This window comes from Mustelus asterias, chromosome 3 (genome assembly GCF_964213995.1).
Source record: "Mustelus asterias chromosome 3, sMusAst1.hap1.1, whole genome shotgun sequence".
Lineage (NCBI taxonomy): Eukaryota > Metazoa > Chordata > Chondrichthyes > Carcharhiniformes > Triakidae > Mustelus > Mustelus asterias.
Window position 1 is genome coordinate 41491757 of NC_135803.1, and position 15003 is coordinate 41506759.

The following is a 15003-nucleotide window of genomic DNA, read 5'->3' on the forward strand; positions in this document are numbered from 1 at the left end:
AAATGAGGAAATTAAAGCAAGGTAGACAACTTCAGTATCACATACAGGCTAAACTTGAAGTTACAATTCAAATGATTTAACACTTTGCAAAACTGTCGTAAAAATTACATTAAACCACAAACTTTTTCCGTTTCCTTGCTGGTTAAAAACATATGTCCCTCCATAACTACCTGTAATACCTATCTATGAGCATATGAACCAATGTCATTTAGTGTATTGATGACAGATGTTTTATTGCACAATGTCTGTATTGCAAGGTTGAGCTAATCCAGCACATGTTTCTAAAACCCTTCTCCCAAGGTCACCAGCATCACAAATGCCAGTCTTCAACCAATTTAACTCACCCATTGAGGTATCTAGAAACTGCTGAAGGTACTAGATACAGAAAGGTCATGGGCTCTGGCAACATTCTGGCAGCAGTACTGAAGACTTGATCAAGAACTAGCCTTTGACATCAAGGCAGCATTTCACCGAGTCTGGCATCAAGAAATACTAATAAAACAATGGGAATCAGGGGGAAACACTCCACTCCAGTTGGCACAAATACCTGATGCAAAAGAGAATAATTAGGGTTGTGGGAACTTGGAAATCAATCATCCTAGTCACAGAATATCATCGCAGGGCCCAACCACCTTCAGCTGCTTCACACAGAGGGTGGTGAGTGTCTGGAACAAGCTGCCAGAGAAAGTAGTAGAGACAGGGACAATTTTGTCTTTTAAAAAGCGTTTAGACAGTTACATGGGTAAGTTGGGTATAGAGGGATATGGGCCAAATGCGGGCAATTGGGACTAACTTAGGGGTTTAAACAAAAAGTGCGGCATGGACAAGTTGGGATGAAGGGCCTGTTTCCATGCTGTAAATCTCTATGATTCTATGATCTATGACCAATTACTTTCCCTCCTGTTTCTTGATGCCACATTTGGTGAAATGCTACCTTGACGTCAAAGGCAGTGACTATAATCTTACCTCTTGAGTTCAGCTCTTTCGTTCATAGAAGTAGGGATGTTAGCTGATAACTGTACAATGTTCAGCACCTTTCCAACTTCTCAGATACTGAAGCAGTTCATGTCCATCTGTAGTTGGACCTGGGCAACATTTAAGCTTGGGCTGATAAGTGCAAGGCAATGACTATGTCCAACAAGAGAGAACCTAACCATCGCCCCTTTACATTCAATGGCGTTACTATTGCTGAATCCCCAACTACCAATATCCTGGGGGTTACCATTGACCAGAAACTGAGAATGACTAGCCATATAAATACTGTGGCTGGGAATTCTATAGCGAGTAACTTACCTTCTATCTCCCACCAACTATAAGGCACATCAGGAGCGTGATGGAATACTGTGCACTGGCCTGAATGAGTGCAATCCCAACAACATTCAACACTTAAACAGCCTGCTTGATTGACACTCCATGCCCCAACTTAAACATTCACTCCCTCCAGCACTGATGCACAATGGCAGCACAGTGTACAAGATACAAGATGCACTGCAGGAACTTGCCAAGCCTCCTTCAACTGCACATTCTAAACCCACAAACTACCACCTAGAAGAACAAAGGGAGCAGAAGCGTGAGAACACCACTACCTCAAAGCCACACACCATCCTGACTTGGAACTGTATTACTGTTCCTTCAATGTTGCTGGGTCAAATCTTAGAATTCCTTTCTTAGCAGCTCAGTGGGTCTACTTACACTAGATAGGCTGCAGTGGTTTGAGAAGGTGGGATGTCACCACCTTCAAGGACAATTAGTGATGGGCAACAAATGTTGACCGTGCCAATGACAGCCACATTCCAATAAAAATAATAAAAACAAATATAGCACTATTAGAAAACTGATAATGGGGCTAATGTTGACAGTCAGTATTTAATTTTCATAAAATATTCATTTTAAATATATTCCTAGTTAGTCTGTATCTTCAGAAAACACTTTCACTATTGATACACAGCAAGTTAGGTTATTTAAATGCTTACAGGTCAAAAAAGTAGTAACTATGTATGTCTTTTGTGTAGCCGGAATGCTAAAGAATTCCTAGATATCACTGGGTCACCTTCCAGAATTGCCTGAATTACGTGCATGTTCATTGCTACAATACGTTTTCTGTGTTTCTCATAATGAAAATCACCTATGGGCTCCAATTAAATCTTTCTCTCGTTACCGATATAGAATCTATATGTAGCTATATGAAAACAATACATCTAGTGCAGGTTTCTTTTTTGACATGTTTCAGAAATCACAAACTGCATAATTCAAAATTACTTGTGATATTTTGCTTCTTAAAACATGGAAAAGAAGAACCCAGCTATTTGGCATGGAGAGAAAAGGCTTCTTATTACAAATAATACTCGAGTCACAAACTCAACAGGCTCCTAATCAGTCTGTCGAATTTAATTGTTTATCTAATATCCAGTACCAGATTTTCTCCAAAATTTCTCCAATTAGATATTGAGAGGACCAAAACCATTGTTTTTGATCCTTGCCACAAATTCCATCCATTAGGCACCAAGTCCTTTTCTCTCCCTGTTAAAAGTCTAAGGCTGAACCTCCATTTTGGAGGTTTTTAGAATGAGGAAATATAGTTTCAGAATGAAGGGTTGTCAACTTAAGATGGGATGAGGAGGAATTTACTCTCTCAAATGGTTGAGAATCTTTGAAATTCTCTACCCTAGAGAGTTGCGATGACTAAGTCATTACATTTCTCAAGGCTGACACAAACAAATTGTTAAGCTATGGCGAAGTTAAGGGTTATAGGGAGCATGAAGGAAAGTGGAGATAAGGCCAAGATCAGATCAGCCACAATCTTATTGAGTGACAGAGCAGGCTCAAGAGGCCATATGGCCTACTCCTGCTCTTATTTCCTGTGTTCTCACGTTCAAACTGTTCACACACTTTGACTTGACTTGGAGTTGTGCTTCTGACCACATGTTTGCTCCATGACAAGACCACTATTTCAACCTCCAAAATATCACCACAGTCCTCTCCTGCCTCCGCTCATTTACTATTACTCATCTATTCTTCTCATCTAGACTGTTCCAGCATTCTCCTGTCCAATCCCCTACATGCTACCCTCATTCAAAATTCTGTGTCCTGTGCCTAAGTGGCACCTATTTACCCATCAATCCTGTGCTTCCTGACCTACATTGCTTAACCAGAATCCAATGCCTTGATATTAAAACTCTCACCCTGGTTTTCAAATTGCTCCCTCTTTCACCCCATCTCTGTCATCACCTGCAACCCCACTACTCTCTTCAGATATCTGCCTTCCTCTGATTCTGACCTCTTGAGTATCTGCAATTTTATTTGCTCCATCACTGGTGGCTTTACCTTCAGCTGCTGAGGTCCCAAGCTCTAGAATTCCCTCCCCAAATTTCTCTGTCTCTCTACCTCTCCTTTCCTCCTTCAAAATGCTCCTTAAAACTTACCCACCTGGTCATAATTTTGGTGATCAACCCCAATATCTCCTTAAGTGGCTTGGTGTCAAATTTGGCTTTATTAAGACCATACGATATAGGAACAGAATTAGGCCATTCGGTCCATCAAATCCGCTCCTCCATTCAATCATGGCTGATCTGATTCTCATCCCCATTCTCCTGTCTTCTCCACGGAACCCTTGATCACCTTATTGATCAAGAACCTATCTATCTCTGTCTTAAAGACACTCAATGACCTGGCCTCCACAGTCCTCTGTGACAATGAGTTCCACAGATTCACCACCCTCTGGCTGAAGAAATTCCTCCTCATCTCAGTTTTAAAGGAGCATCCCTTCACTCTGAGGTTGTGCCCTTGAGTTCTTGTCTCTCCCACTAATGGAAACATCCTCTCCACATCCACTCTATCTAGGCCTCTCAGTATTCTGTAAGTTTCAATTCGATCCCCCCTCATCCTTCTAAACTCCATCGAATATAGACCCAGACTCCTCAACCGCTCCTCATATGACAAACCCTTCATTCCTGTGAACCTCCCTTAGACTCCCTCCAAGGCCAGCCCATCCTTCCTTAGGAATGGGGCCCAAAACTGTTCAAAATATTCCAAATGGGGTCTGACTAGAGCCTTATACAGCCTTAGCAGTACATCCCTGCTCTTCTTTTCTAGCCCTGCTTAACACTGCTGTGAAGCACCTTGAGTTTTTTTTAATTAACTTCAAAGTGCTATATATATATTTAAATATATCATAGAATCATTGAATTCCTACAGTGCAGAAGAGATCATTCAGCCCATCGGTCTGCACCAACTCTCCAAACAGCATCTTATCCAGTTCCTCTCCCCGCCCTATCCCTGTAAGCTCACACATTTACCATGGCCAATCCATCAAACCTACACATCTTGGGATGCTAAGGAACAATTTAGTATGGCCAATCCACCTAATCTGCACACCTTTGGACTGTGGGAGGAAACTGGAGCACCCAGAGGAGACCCACACAGAAAGTGCAAAGTCCAACAGACAGTTATCCATGGCTGGAATTGAATCCGGGTCCCTGGAGCTGTGAGGCAACAGTACTAACCACTGTGCCCCCCTATATAAAAGGTTGTTGTTGTTCCCACAACTTAGCCAATGTTTACCCTACATACATAATCACTCTTTTCCTGAATTTAGGCAGTCTTCATGAGATTCATTTCCATTTTGCATCAGTATAATAATTATTATTTCTCCATATAAAATGTATAATTCAGCTGTGAGCAACGTCAGCAGAGATATATGTTTAGCATATGAAGACGTCACATTTTTTTCTAAATGTTATTGGACTTCAAAGCAAAAAGATTTTAAGGCTTATGTACTACTTAATAACACTTTTTACTTTTAGTTTGATTCTGAAAATGTCTACTTTCGAGTCCCTTTGTTGAGTTTTTGTAGTGTGTTGGGCTCAGTGCAATGACCTCTGTGGCAAGTAGGAATGGTTTCCAAATCGCATTTGGCTGACTTCAGCGCTTTATTTTATATTATCTTCCAAACCTTAGTCCTTGGTGCCACATTTTTTGTGCCAATCTTTTCCACTATAAGTTCCTACATCTCCATTTATAACAAAACTGTGTAAACTGGTCAAACTGTAAAGAGGTAGGTTCCATTTATTTTGTAAAAATAAAACTATCGAGAATATATGTTATCTGTGCCTGCAAAGATTTAACAAAAAGTCACCCAATTGAATTCTTTAAGACCTTCCACCATAAAGCCGCCCGAATACATATTAAATTCATGCAGTTTGCCCTCAGTTCTTTAATATAATAACATGTTCAACTTTTTTTCTCTAGAGAGTGGTATGGTGATTTACACAAAGCGAATTAGTGGATTTGTAATGGACAACCCTCCAAGATATCTGTGCTCCTTCAATGTTAGCCTCTGATTTCCATTGCCCTACTATTGCTGACTGTGCTCTCAGTTGCCTCAACCCCAATCTAGAATTGCCTCCACAAACCTCTCTGCCTCTTTATCTCTACTTTAGTTAAAAGACTCTTTAAAACCTAATTCCATGGCTAAGCTTTCAGTTATTTATTCCAACATCTCCTTATGTGGCTGAGCATAACAAATTTTGTTTGATAACACTTCTGTTAAGACATTTTACCATGTTAAAGGCACTATATTTATGCATATCAATGTTGCTGATGCTCCAAATGAGCCTCCTCCCATTTTTGGTCATCCAACCTGAGCCTTAACTAAATTTTCTTCACTATTCGTCTAAACTATTCCTTGTAACAGCAAGTTTCACATGCTAACCACTCTCTAATAAAGAAGTGTCTCCTGGGCTTATCACTCTCTAATAAAGAAGTGTCTCCTGAATACTTGTCGAATTTATTAGTCACTATCTTATTTTTAGGTCCTAGTTTTGGTCTTCCCCACAAGTGGAAACATCCTTTCTTTGCAGGCAAACAGTGAAAGACTTACTGTGCGTTTTGAAAAATGTGCCCATCCCACTAAAAACAGCAAAGAAAATGTTGAATCGGTATTATAAGTCAAATCATTACTGGTTCTGAGTTGGATTATAGGCAGAGATGTGCATACTTTCCATATACTTTATTGCCACTTGATGGAGTACAACACACGCTCTAGACTTTCACTGTGATCACATTACACCTCAAATAAAAGAAACACGAGATATAACTAAAAATACCACATACCAAGTTATTATTATTTCAGAATAAATAACTTAATTAAATCAATTCGTTTCCCTGTTTCTGTAAATTACTCAGTGTACACAAAATCTTCAGGGCAAAAAAGAGATGCGACACCCGAGCCCCAAACTCTCTGTATATAAATAACTTGTCTCAGGCACTGTTGATGAACGCCAAACAGCTGAGTCACCTTTTATCACATTTTAACAGCACTATTTTACCCAAATAAAATCAAGTACTATCTACTTCCATGCCATCATTTTGAATTTACACAAGAGTTGACAAGTTCTGAAACTTATTTTCCTTCATCTTTGCCTGTTGTTCCCTTTCTTCCCAAAAGTAATATCTTTAAGCGTTCCCTTGCTTTTATATTTGCCCTTCAGATCCTATTCAACTTGAAGATTACTCATCTAAATATAACTGAGGGTTAGAATACTAGTTGCCTGCCGGCACACACACTGCCTTCCTCCTTATTTCGGTTTAAATGATCAAGGTCCAGCCCTGGTATAAATGTCATGCCCCAGGTTTCCTTTCTGTTATATACTGCTCCCTTTAGCTTGCTGAGTTGGGTGGCCCCGCGCTCTCTCTCGTTCCGCCAGCGTTTGAGAGCAGCAACACGGTCCAGGGCAGAGCCTGTCGCTATCAGCAAGTTCCCAAATCCAGATGAGCATCGCAAGTTGGTGCAGTCATTCACATATCAAATGGAAAACTTCCCCCTCTCGAAAGGAGAAAGCCTCCACACCCGCCGCCCCCTCCCCACCAAAGGGAGAGCTGCCTACTTACTGGGGAGTCAAAGGAGAAGGCGCACTCGCTCTTGTACACCCTGTCCCCTGATCTAGGGACTCGGATGGTTGGCATGTACGGGACCAGCAGTTCTCCGATGTCTGCAGCCATGTTGACATTCCTAACCCAGAATGCTGTTCAGGGCAGACATTGATTGTGAAGTGAGCTGGAAAGTGGACGAGCAGAGACTGCGGGACAGCAGACTATTTTTAAACTCGCAGCCCTCCCTCCAGCTATCGGACCTGCTGACGCTTTGGCTTGAAAGACACTGGAGGGGAGGGGTGGGGGGCTGGTGGTTGGCAGAAAGAGATTAGGCAGATCAGAGTGTGAAAGCCTAAATACCAACAATGTCAGTGTTTCAACAAATCTGTCTGTGTCCCCAGTGTGACATCCCATCATCCAGGGGCTATGGGCTAAACTAAGACGCCAATATTGGAAGTGTTCATGCTGAGATTTAACTTCCTTAAGAAATGGGATCCGAGAGACCGTTGCTCGAAGGTAGCACCGCTGAACCAGCACCAAAAGCAAAACACTGCAGATGCTGGAGATCCTGAAATAAACAAGAGAAAATGCTGGAAATATTCAGGTCTGGCAGCATCTGTGGAGAGAAACAGTCGGTGACCCTTCGACATTAAGGTCTGAGAAACTCCTGGCTCCAAGACCCACCCTTTCAGACTCAGCAGGGATCAGGAGAATACAATGAAGGCACTATTTTTAGGCAGGTGGATTTGGGGACAATAAGGGAGCAGTCGAAGGCTCTAAACTGGAATACATTGAGAAGGGCGAAGCATAGACAAGTGGCACAACTCAGAAATATAAAGTGAATCTATACTCTGGATAAGAAGCAGAATAGAAATCTGAGCCCAAACAGGAAAAAGTAATACAAAGGGGATTTGGAGTTCTCAAATCTAAATCTTTTGTGTCAGTGGTAAACAGAAGGAAAATATACAGATGACATGAAGATTTCAAAACTGGTTAGATAGGGAAAATAGAGAATTAGTTTATGCTTCCAGAGAACATTAAAAACTTTCTCTAAGTGCACCGCAATAAACCAAGTAAATACTTTTAATATCTTTAAAATGTACCATCGTGAATATGACATCAGGCAACTAGGAAATGGGAGATACCTTGAACTATTGCTTTGTATTGTTCAAGGGATACTTTTTTGCAAAAATGTTTTGCATTTCCCATGAATAAGGCATAAAAAGTGGAAGGAAAGTCACCCTAGATCATTCTGGCACACTTTCTAATATCCAATTTCAGAATTCCATGGACAGCAGCCTGAGAAGAAGTTTGCTGTCCTGTCAAGGAAGTAGTCCATGGCATCAGGAGGGCTGAAAGTCAAACACCTGTTTGATGGATCATACAGAAAAGATTGCTAAGTATTACATACTTATAGATCTTTTGATGAAAAGGCATGGTGTTAGCATCAATTGAAATGAAAATGATGATTCTAAGTATTACTAAATGTGGTTATTCCAAAATATTGCATTTTTAATTCATTCATGGGATGTGAACATTGCTGACAAGGCCAGCATTTATTGCCCAGTCCTAATTGCTCTTGAGAAGTGACCCCTTCTTGAACTGCTGCAATCCATGTCGTGTAGGTACACTCAGTGGTTAGGGAGGGTGTTCAGGATTTTGTCAAAGCGACGGTGAAGGAACAGTGATATATTTCCAAGTCAGATAGTGTGACTTGCATGGGCATTAGCAGGATGAGCTTTTCCTATGAGCCTGGTGCCCTTGCTCTCCTAGTTAGGAAAGATTGCAGATTTGGAGGGTGCTTAAAGGAGTTTTGGCAAGTTGATGCAGTGTATTTGTAGATGGTACATATTGCTGTCACTGTGTGCCAGTCGTGGAGGGAGTGAATGTTTGGTAGGGCGTCAAGCAAACAGACCACTTTGGCCAGGTATCAAGCTCCTTGAGTGTTGGTGGAGCTGCACACAAGCAAGTGGAGAGTATTCAATCACACCTTGTAGATGGTGGACAGGTTTCGGGCAGTCAGGTCAATTACTTACTGCAGGATTCTCAGCCTCTGACCTGCTGTTGTAGCTGCAGCATTTACATAATTAGTTAAGTTGTTTCTGATCAATGATAATCTCCAGGATGTTGATGGTGGGGGATTCAGCAATGGTTATGTTACCGAATACCAAGGAAAAAATGGTTGGATTCACTCATGTTGAAGATGGTCATTGCCTGCCACTTGCATGGTATGAATGTTACTCCCCACTTATCAGCCCAAGCCTGAATGTTCACCTGCATCTACAGACACACTATTATTATCTGTAGAGTTGTGAATGATACTGAGCATTGTGCAATCATCAGCAAATATTCCCACTTCTTACATTTAATGGAAAGAAGACCATTGATGAAGCGGCACAGTGGTTAGCACTGCTGCCTCACAGTGCCAGGACCCACGTTCAATTCTGGCCTCAGGTGACTGTGTGGAGTTTGCATATTATCCCCGTGTCTGCATGAGTTTCCTCCGGGTGCTCCGGTTTCCTCCCACAGTCCAAAAGTGTGGGTAAGGTTAATTGGCCATGTTAAATTGCCTCTTAGTGTCAGGGGGATTAGCAGGGTAAATATGTGGGGTTCAGGGGATAGAGCCTAGGTGGGACTGTGGTCGGTGCAGGCTTGATCAACTGAATGGCCTCTTTCTGCACTGTAAGGATTCAAAGCTTCTATCTGCAGATAGTTGGGCTCTAAAAGCAACGTCCTGAGGCTGAAATGATTGGCTTTCAATAACCACAACCATTTCCTTTTGTTGGTGTGACTCCATCAAATGAAGAGATTTCCCCCTCCTTCCCATTGACTTCAACTTTGATAGGGCTGGATGATGCCACACTTAGTCAAATGATGCTTTGATGTCAAAAATAGTCACCCTCTATATCATCTCTAGAATTCAGTTATTTTGTCTATGTTTGGGCCAACACTGTAATGATGTCTGGAGCCAAGTGGGCCTGACAGAACCCAAACTGTATGTTGATGAGCAGGCACAGAAACAGAAAATGCTGGAAAATCTCAGTAGCTCTAGCAGCATCTGTGGAGAGAGAATAGAGCCAATAGAGTCCAGCTCTGACGAAAGGTCATCCAGACTCAAATCATTGACTCTAATCCTTCTCCTCAGATGCTGTCAGACCTGCTGAGATTGTCCAGCATTTTCTGTTTTTGTTTCAGATTCTAGCATCTGCAGTATTTTGCTATTATATTGATGAACAGGCTGTTGCTGAGCAAGTGCCATTTGATAGCATTATCAATAATGTGCTGGGAGTGGGGATGTTCTTTTTTTCAGTTTTTAAAATAACTTTTACTTTAACAATCTAACCAAAATTAACATAAATTAAACATAAATTAGCAGGTAAATTGTAGTCAATGCTTAAGTACCAGCAGAAACATTCTTTTCTTCCTTGAGCCTCAAGTATTGAACTAATTCTTCAATGATCTTTACCTTTTTAGCTCCTGATTTTAAGCTGTACAGCCTTTGATTTTTATTTTGTCAATGGTTCCAAGGCATTGAGAAACGACCTATCTCACCGCAGAGGTCTGAACATCAAAGCAATTCAAGTTGATTCCCAGTGCATACAGAAATAGTAAGTATGAAATCCTGTTTGTTTAACTTCTGGGAAGTTCCAGTCTCCAGCCCCTGGTAGTTATTTAATTGTCCAAATGCTTAATTGGACTTTGCTGATGATTGAGAGTAAACAGATGGGATAATAATTGATTAGATTGGATTTGTCCTGCTTCTTGTGGACAGGAAATGTCTGGATGGTTTTCCTCTTTGTTGGTTAGAAACCAGTATTGTAGCTCTTTGGCGAGGTGTGTGATTAGTTCTGGAGCACAAGTCTTCAGCATTACAGCTGGGACGGTGTTAGTGCTCATAACCTTTGCTGTGTCCAGTGCATGCAACCATTTCTTGATATCAAATGGAGTGAATAGAATTGGCTGCAAAATGACATCTGGGCTGCTGGGGACTTCAAGGGGAAGCTGAGATGGACCACCACTCAGCATTTCTGAAAGATGATGATTATAAACACTTCAGCCTTGTTTTTTTTTCCACTAGCATGCTAGGCTCCACAGATTCAGTACAGAATGTGGGGCCTCCTCCTCCAATTTAATTATCTAATTGTTTTCATGGACTTCTAAATGTATCTTTGCTGCAAGTAATTTCCACGTCAAATCTATTCAAATATCTCTATTGATTCATGTGTTTAGAATATTATTTAATCTTACAAAGTGTATCAATTGTCACAAGATCTGGATTTCCAAAGGGATTCAATAGTAATTTTACTGCCAAATGTAACTCATTTTTTCAGATTGTTCTTATAAAGGTGTTATCAAGTATTAAATACATTTAATGTTATCAAATATTAAATAACATTTAATGTTATCAATAATTAAATATATTTAATACTTTCAAAGGATACAACATTGAATTCTACAGAATCAGTTCTGGTTCAACCACTGAATATACAATAGAAACAACTTAAAATAATATAATTATTTTACTGTCTCAGTAAAATGTCTCAAGTGCATTACAGGACCGATTATCAAACAGAATTTGACACAGAGCCGCAAAAGAAAATATTAGGATAGACAACCAAAACCTTGGTCAAAGAGATAGCTTTTAGGTTCATGTGAAAGGAGAAAGTGAAGTGGTTTAGGGAGGAACTTCAGATCTTGCATCTTAATCCCTGTGTCTGTATGAGTTTCCGCCAGGTGCTCCGGTTTCCTCCCACAGTCCAAAGATGTGCAAGTTAAGTTAATTGGCCATGCTAAATTGCCCCTGAGAGTCAGGGGGACTAGCCTGGGTGGGATTGTTATCAGTGCAGAATCGATGGGTTGAATGGCCTCCTTCTACACTGTAGGGATTCTATGAACTGAAGGCACAGCCATCATTGGTAGAATGATTTAATTCGGGAAAGAGCATAAGAGATCTGAGGGTTGTAAAGCTGGAGCAAAGTATAGAGGTAATGAGTTGCAAGGCAATAAAGGGATTTGGAAACGAGGATGAGAATTTTAAAATTGAGGCATTGACAGATCATGACATTGGTCAATAAGCACAGGTGTGTTGGTTGAATGGGACTTGGTGTGAGTTAGGATGTGGGCAGCAAGAGTTTTAGATTACCTTAAATTTATGGAAAATGGGAGATAAGGCTAGCCAGAAAATCACTGGAAAGTCAAGTCTAGAGGTAACAATGCATGAGAGTTTCAGCAGCAAATGAGCTGAGGTAGCAGAGCAACTATGTGATGTTCTAGAGGTGGAAGTAGGTGGTCTAGATGATGCAGTGGCTATGTGGTTAGAAGTGGGATTGTATATGACACTGAGGTTATAAGGAGCAGTCTGGTTCAGCCATACATAGTGAGATGGATGGACTTGGTGGCTAAGGAACAAGGCTTGTGGCAGCCACAAGAAAGGCAACGGCTTCGACATTGCTGATAGTTGAAAGAAATTCCTGCTCATCCAGTATTGGATGTCAGACAAGCAGTGAGTCAACTTAGAGACAGTGGACAAGTTGAGAGTGGAGATACATGTTAGAACTGGAGGTTGTCAGCATACATGTGGAATCTGACATGATTTTGGATGATGTCTCTGAAGAGGTAGGCAAGAAATGTATTGACTGATTCATTATCATTTAGATAGAATCTACTGATGATCAAAGTAATTTTTTTGCGCTATGACAATTGAATTGTCTAATCATTTGAATCAAAAGTGTAGACCATTCATTCTGAGTCAGAACAAGAGAGCAATGGGTATTAATAGGATAAAATGATACTGTAGTAAATTGACATTATTATGATTATTCCTATTGTGGTAGCAAAGCTCTAAAACATTTCCAATTTCATCGCGTGGCAGTGTTATCGTCCTACACTAATTAACACTGATGATGATGTGGACATCAGATTTTGTCTAACATAATGGAGGTTAAAACCCCTCAGCTGTCATTCAAATCAATAAGTAGTGCACAATTGCACATTCAATCTATTACAAGAATACTGAACCTTCGACTCATAAACAAGATAAAATATGGCTGTGTAAAAACAAATCTGTTTACCTCATCATGAGCAGCACCTGTGAAAGTCATTATCAGTTGTTTTTTTGAACCACTGCATTGAAAGGATAATTTGGTACTATATGGTGAAGGCCAGTGTGACTCACTGAGCTTGAGTGCTGTGCACTGCAGAATCAAGTTTCCTTAAGGGTAGGTTGATTTCACTGTATCCTCATTCTTGGAGTAACAGCAACAAAAAGGAAAAATATGGAACTTGTTTGACAATAAAACCAACAAGGCTATACATTTGCATTAAAATAATACTGGGAAAAACTATCCAATGGGTTTGCCGATATGACTAATGGTATAAACATCACAAAATGACCATCAGGGACACTGAAAAGTCCATTGACTGCAAATGAAATCTTTCAAATGACTAGGAATTAATCAATTCTGCACCAACCAAAAAAAAATGATTTAGGAAGGAGGCTAATTTGTTCATATAGTTCATCTTTCCATGGAAACTTAGTTATTTCACCTCAAACTCTAGAATGATTCCAGATTTGTCTCTACTTTTTGTAATCTAACCTGGCATAAATAAAATCTGAACTAAGATCTATTTTGCAGTGAAAATTTGAAAAGAGCCTTTCTCTTTAAGTCAACCTGGTAGCACAGCAACTTACGGTTCTGACGGCCTGACATGTGACTCCACTAACTACTCGGGTAGTAAAAATAAAATATATTCATCCCCTCTTCGATGACGCATCCTGCCACCAGATTCCTGTGACTCAATCCTGCTTGCAGCGCCAAAGTTTTTGGGGTTTTTTTTGTCAGAGACTTAGTAATGTCAAAACTTCAGCTAATACAAAGACTCGTGAAGTCAATATCCTGGTTAAAGACATATCTTTGTTTGACCAATGATCACTGGGAGAGATTAGCATTGGGCAGTCCTACACCTCTCTGATGAGAAGGCCCTGAGCATTCCAATACCACTCTGAACTTACAATACATCCGTCAGAACAATGATACATTTCTCAAGTTTGCTTTTCCTGCCTTCCCGTTAGTTATGAACCAGTCATCATTAGTACAAATCAATCATTGTTAACAGTTGTCATATACCTTAGCCAATTTCATTCTAGCCTCTGACATCATGGGATTTAATTGGCCTGTAGAATCCTGATGCTTCTTCCCCCTGTTGCTTAGCAACCCCTGATGATTTGCCACAGGGTTCAAAGGTGCTGTTCTCACCAACTCTCAATTATATCAATGGTCGAGCCAGACAGTTGATATTTTGTCTGAGAAGCACTGTCTTATCAGTACAAATTGAGCAGCTCTATTCATACCATGGCTTTGGGAACCCATACTGTCCGTAACTTATGCTTATAAGAATATACACATTCTGTGGTTTTATTATTCCAAAGAATGTGATTCATCTAAGTTTTCATTCCATCTTGCATTTGGAGCTGCCTGCTTTTGGCTAAAGTGGGGTAAACACAGTAAGAAGTCTCCCAACACCAGGTTAAAGTCCAACAGGTTTATTTGGTAGCACAAGCCACTAGCTTTTGGAGTGCTGCTCCTTCATCAGGTGAGTGGGATTTCAGTTCACAAACAGGGCATATAAAGACACAAACTCAATTTACAAAATAATGGTTGGAATGCGAGTCTTTACAGGTAATCAAGTCTTAAAGGTACAGACAATGTGTTTGGCTAAAAGTGCACAGACCGTTTTGAAAATACATCTAAAATACATTTTAAAACCCAAAATACATGTTTAAATCAGAAATACTTGTTCAAATCAGAAATACTTGTTCAAATCTCTTTCTTGTTTAAATCTCTGACTGTGGGTATATGTGTCTTAATGCAGACAATACCCCGTTAGTCTGTAAGTCTGACCTGGAGTCATTTCATTTCATGCTAGTAATTTATTAGTGTCTTAAAACCCTGATTGTTTGAAATTTCTCTAACAGTTAGCAATTCCAAAACATTCTATACTTTTCCTAATTAATAATTTTGAACACAATATGATAAGCCATGTTGTTGTTGTTCTTCCCACATCAAGTGGAGCCTAAGGCAGGCTTTCATCTGTTCCCATAGCAAGATTTTTCCTGGAACAGGTCATTAGGCC

The 15003-nt window shown here is 40.3% G+C and overlaps 1 protein-coding gene across 1 annotated transcript in view; it reads right to left on the reverse strand.

Moving 5' to 3' along the window:
* usp13 (ubiquitin specific peptidase 13) overlaps positions 1-7100 on the reverse strand; it is a 94463-nt gene extending 87363 nt beyond the window's left edge. Inside the window, exon 1 of the mRNA XM_078207944.1 lies at positions 6889-7100. Coding sequence (XP_078064070.1) covers positions 6889-6999 — 111 coding nt within the window. The 5' untranslated portion in view covers positions 7000-7100. The remainder of the gene's footprint in view (positions 1-6888) is intronic.
* Between the last annotated feature and the right edge of the window lie 7903 nt (positions 7101-15003).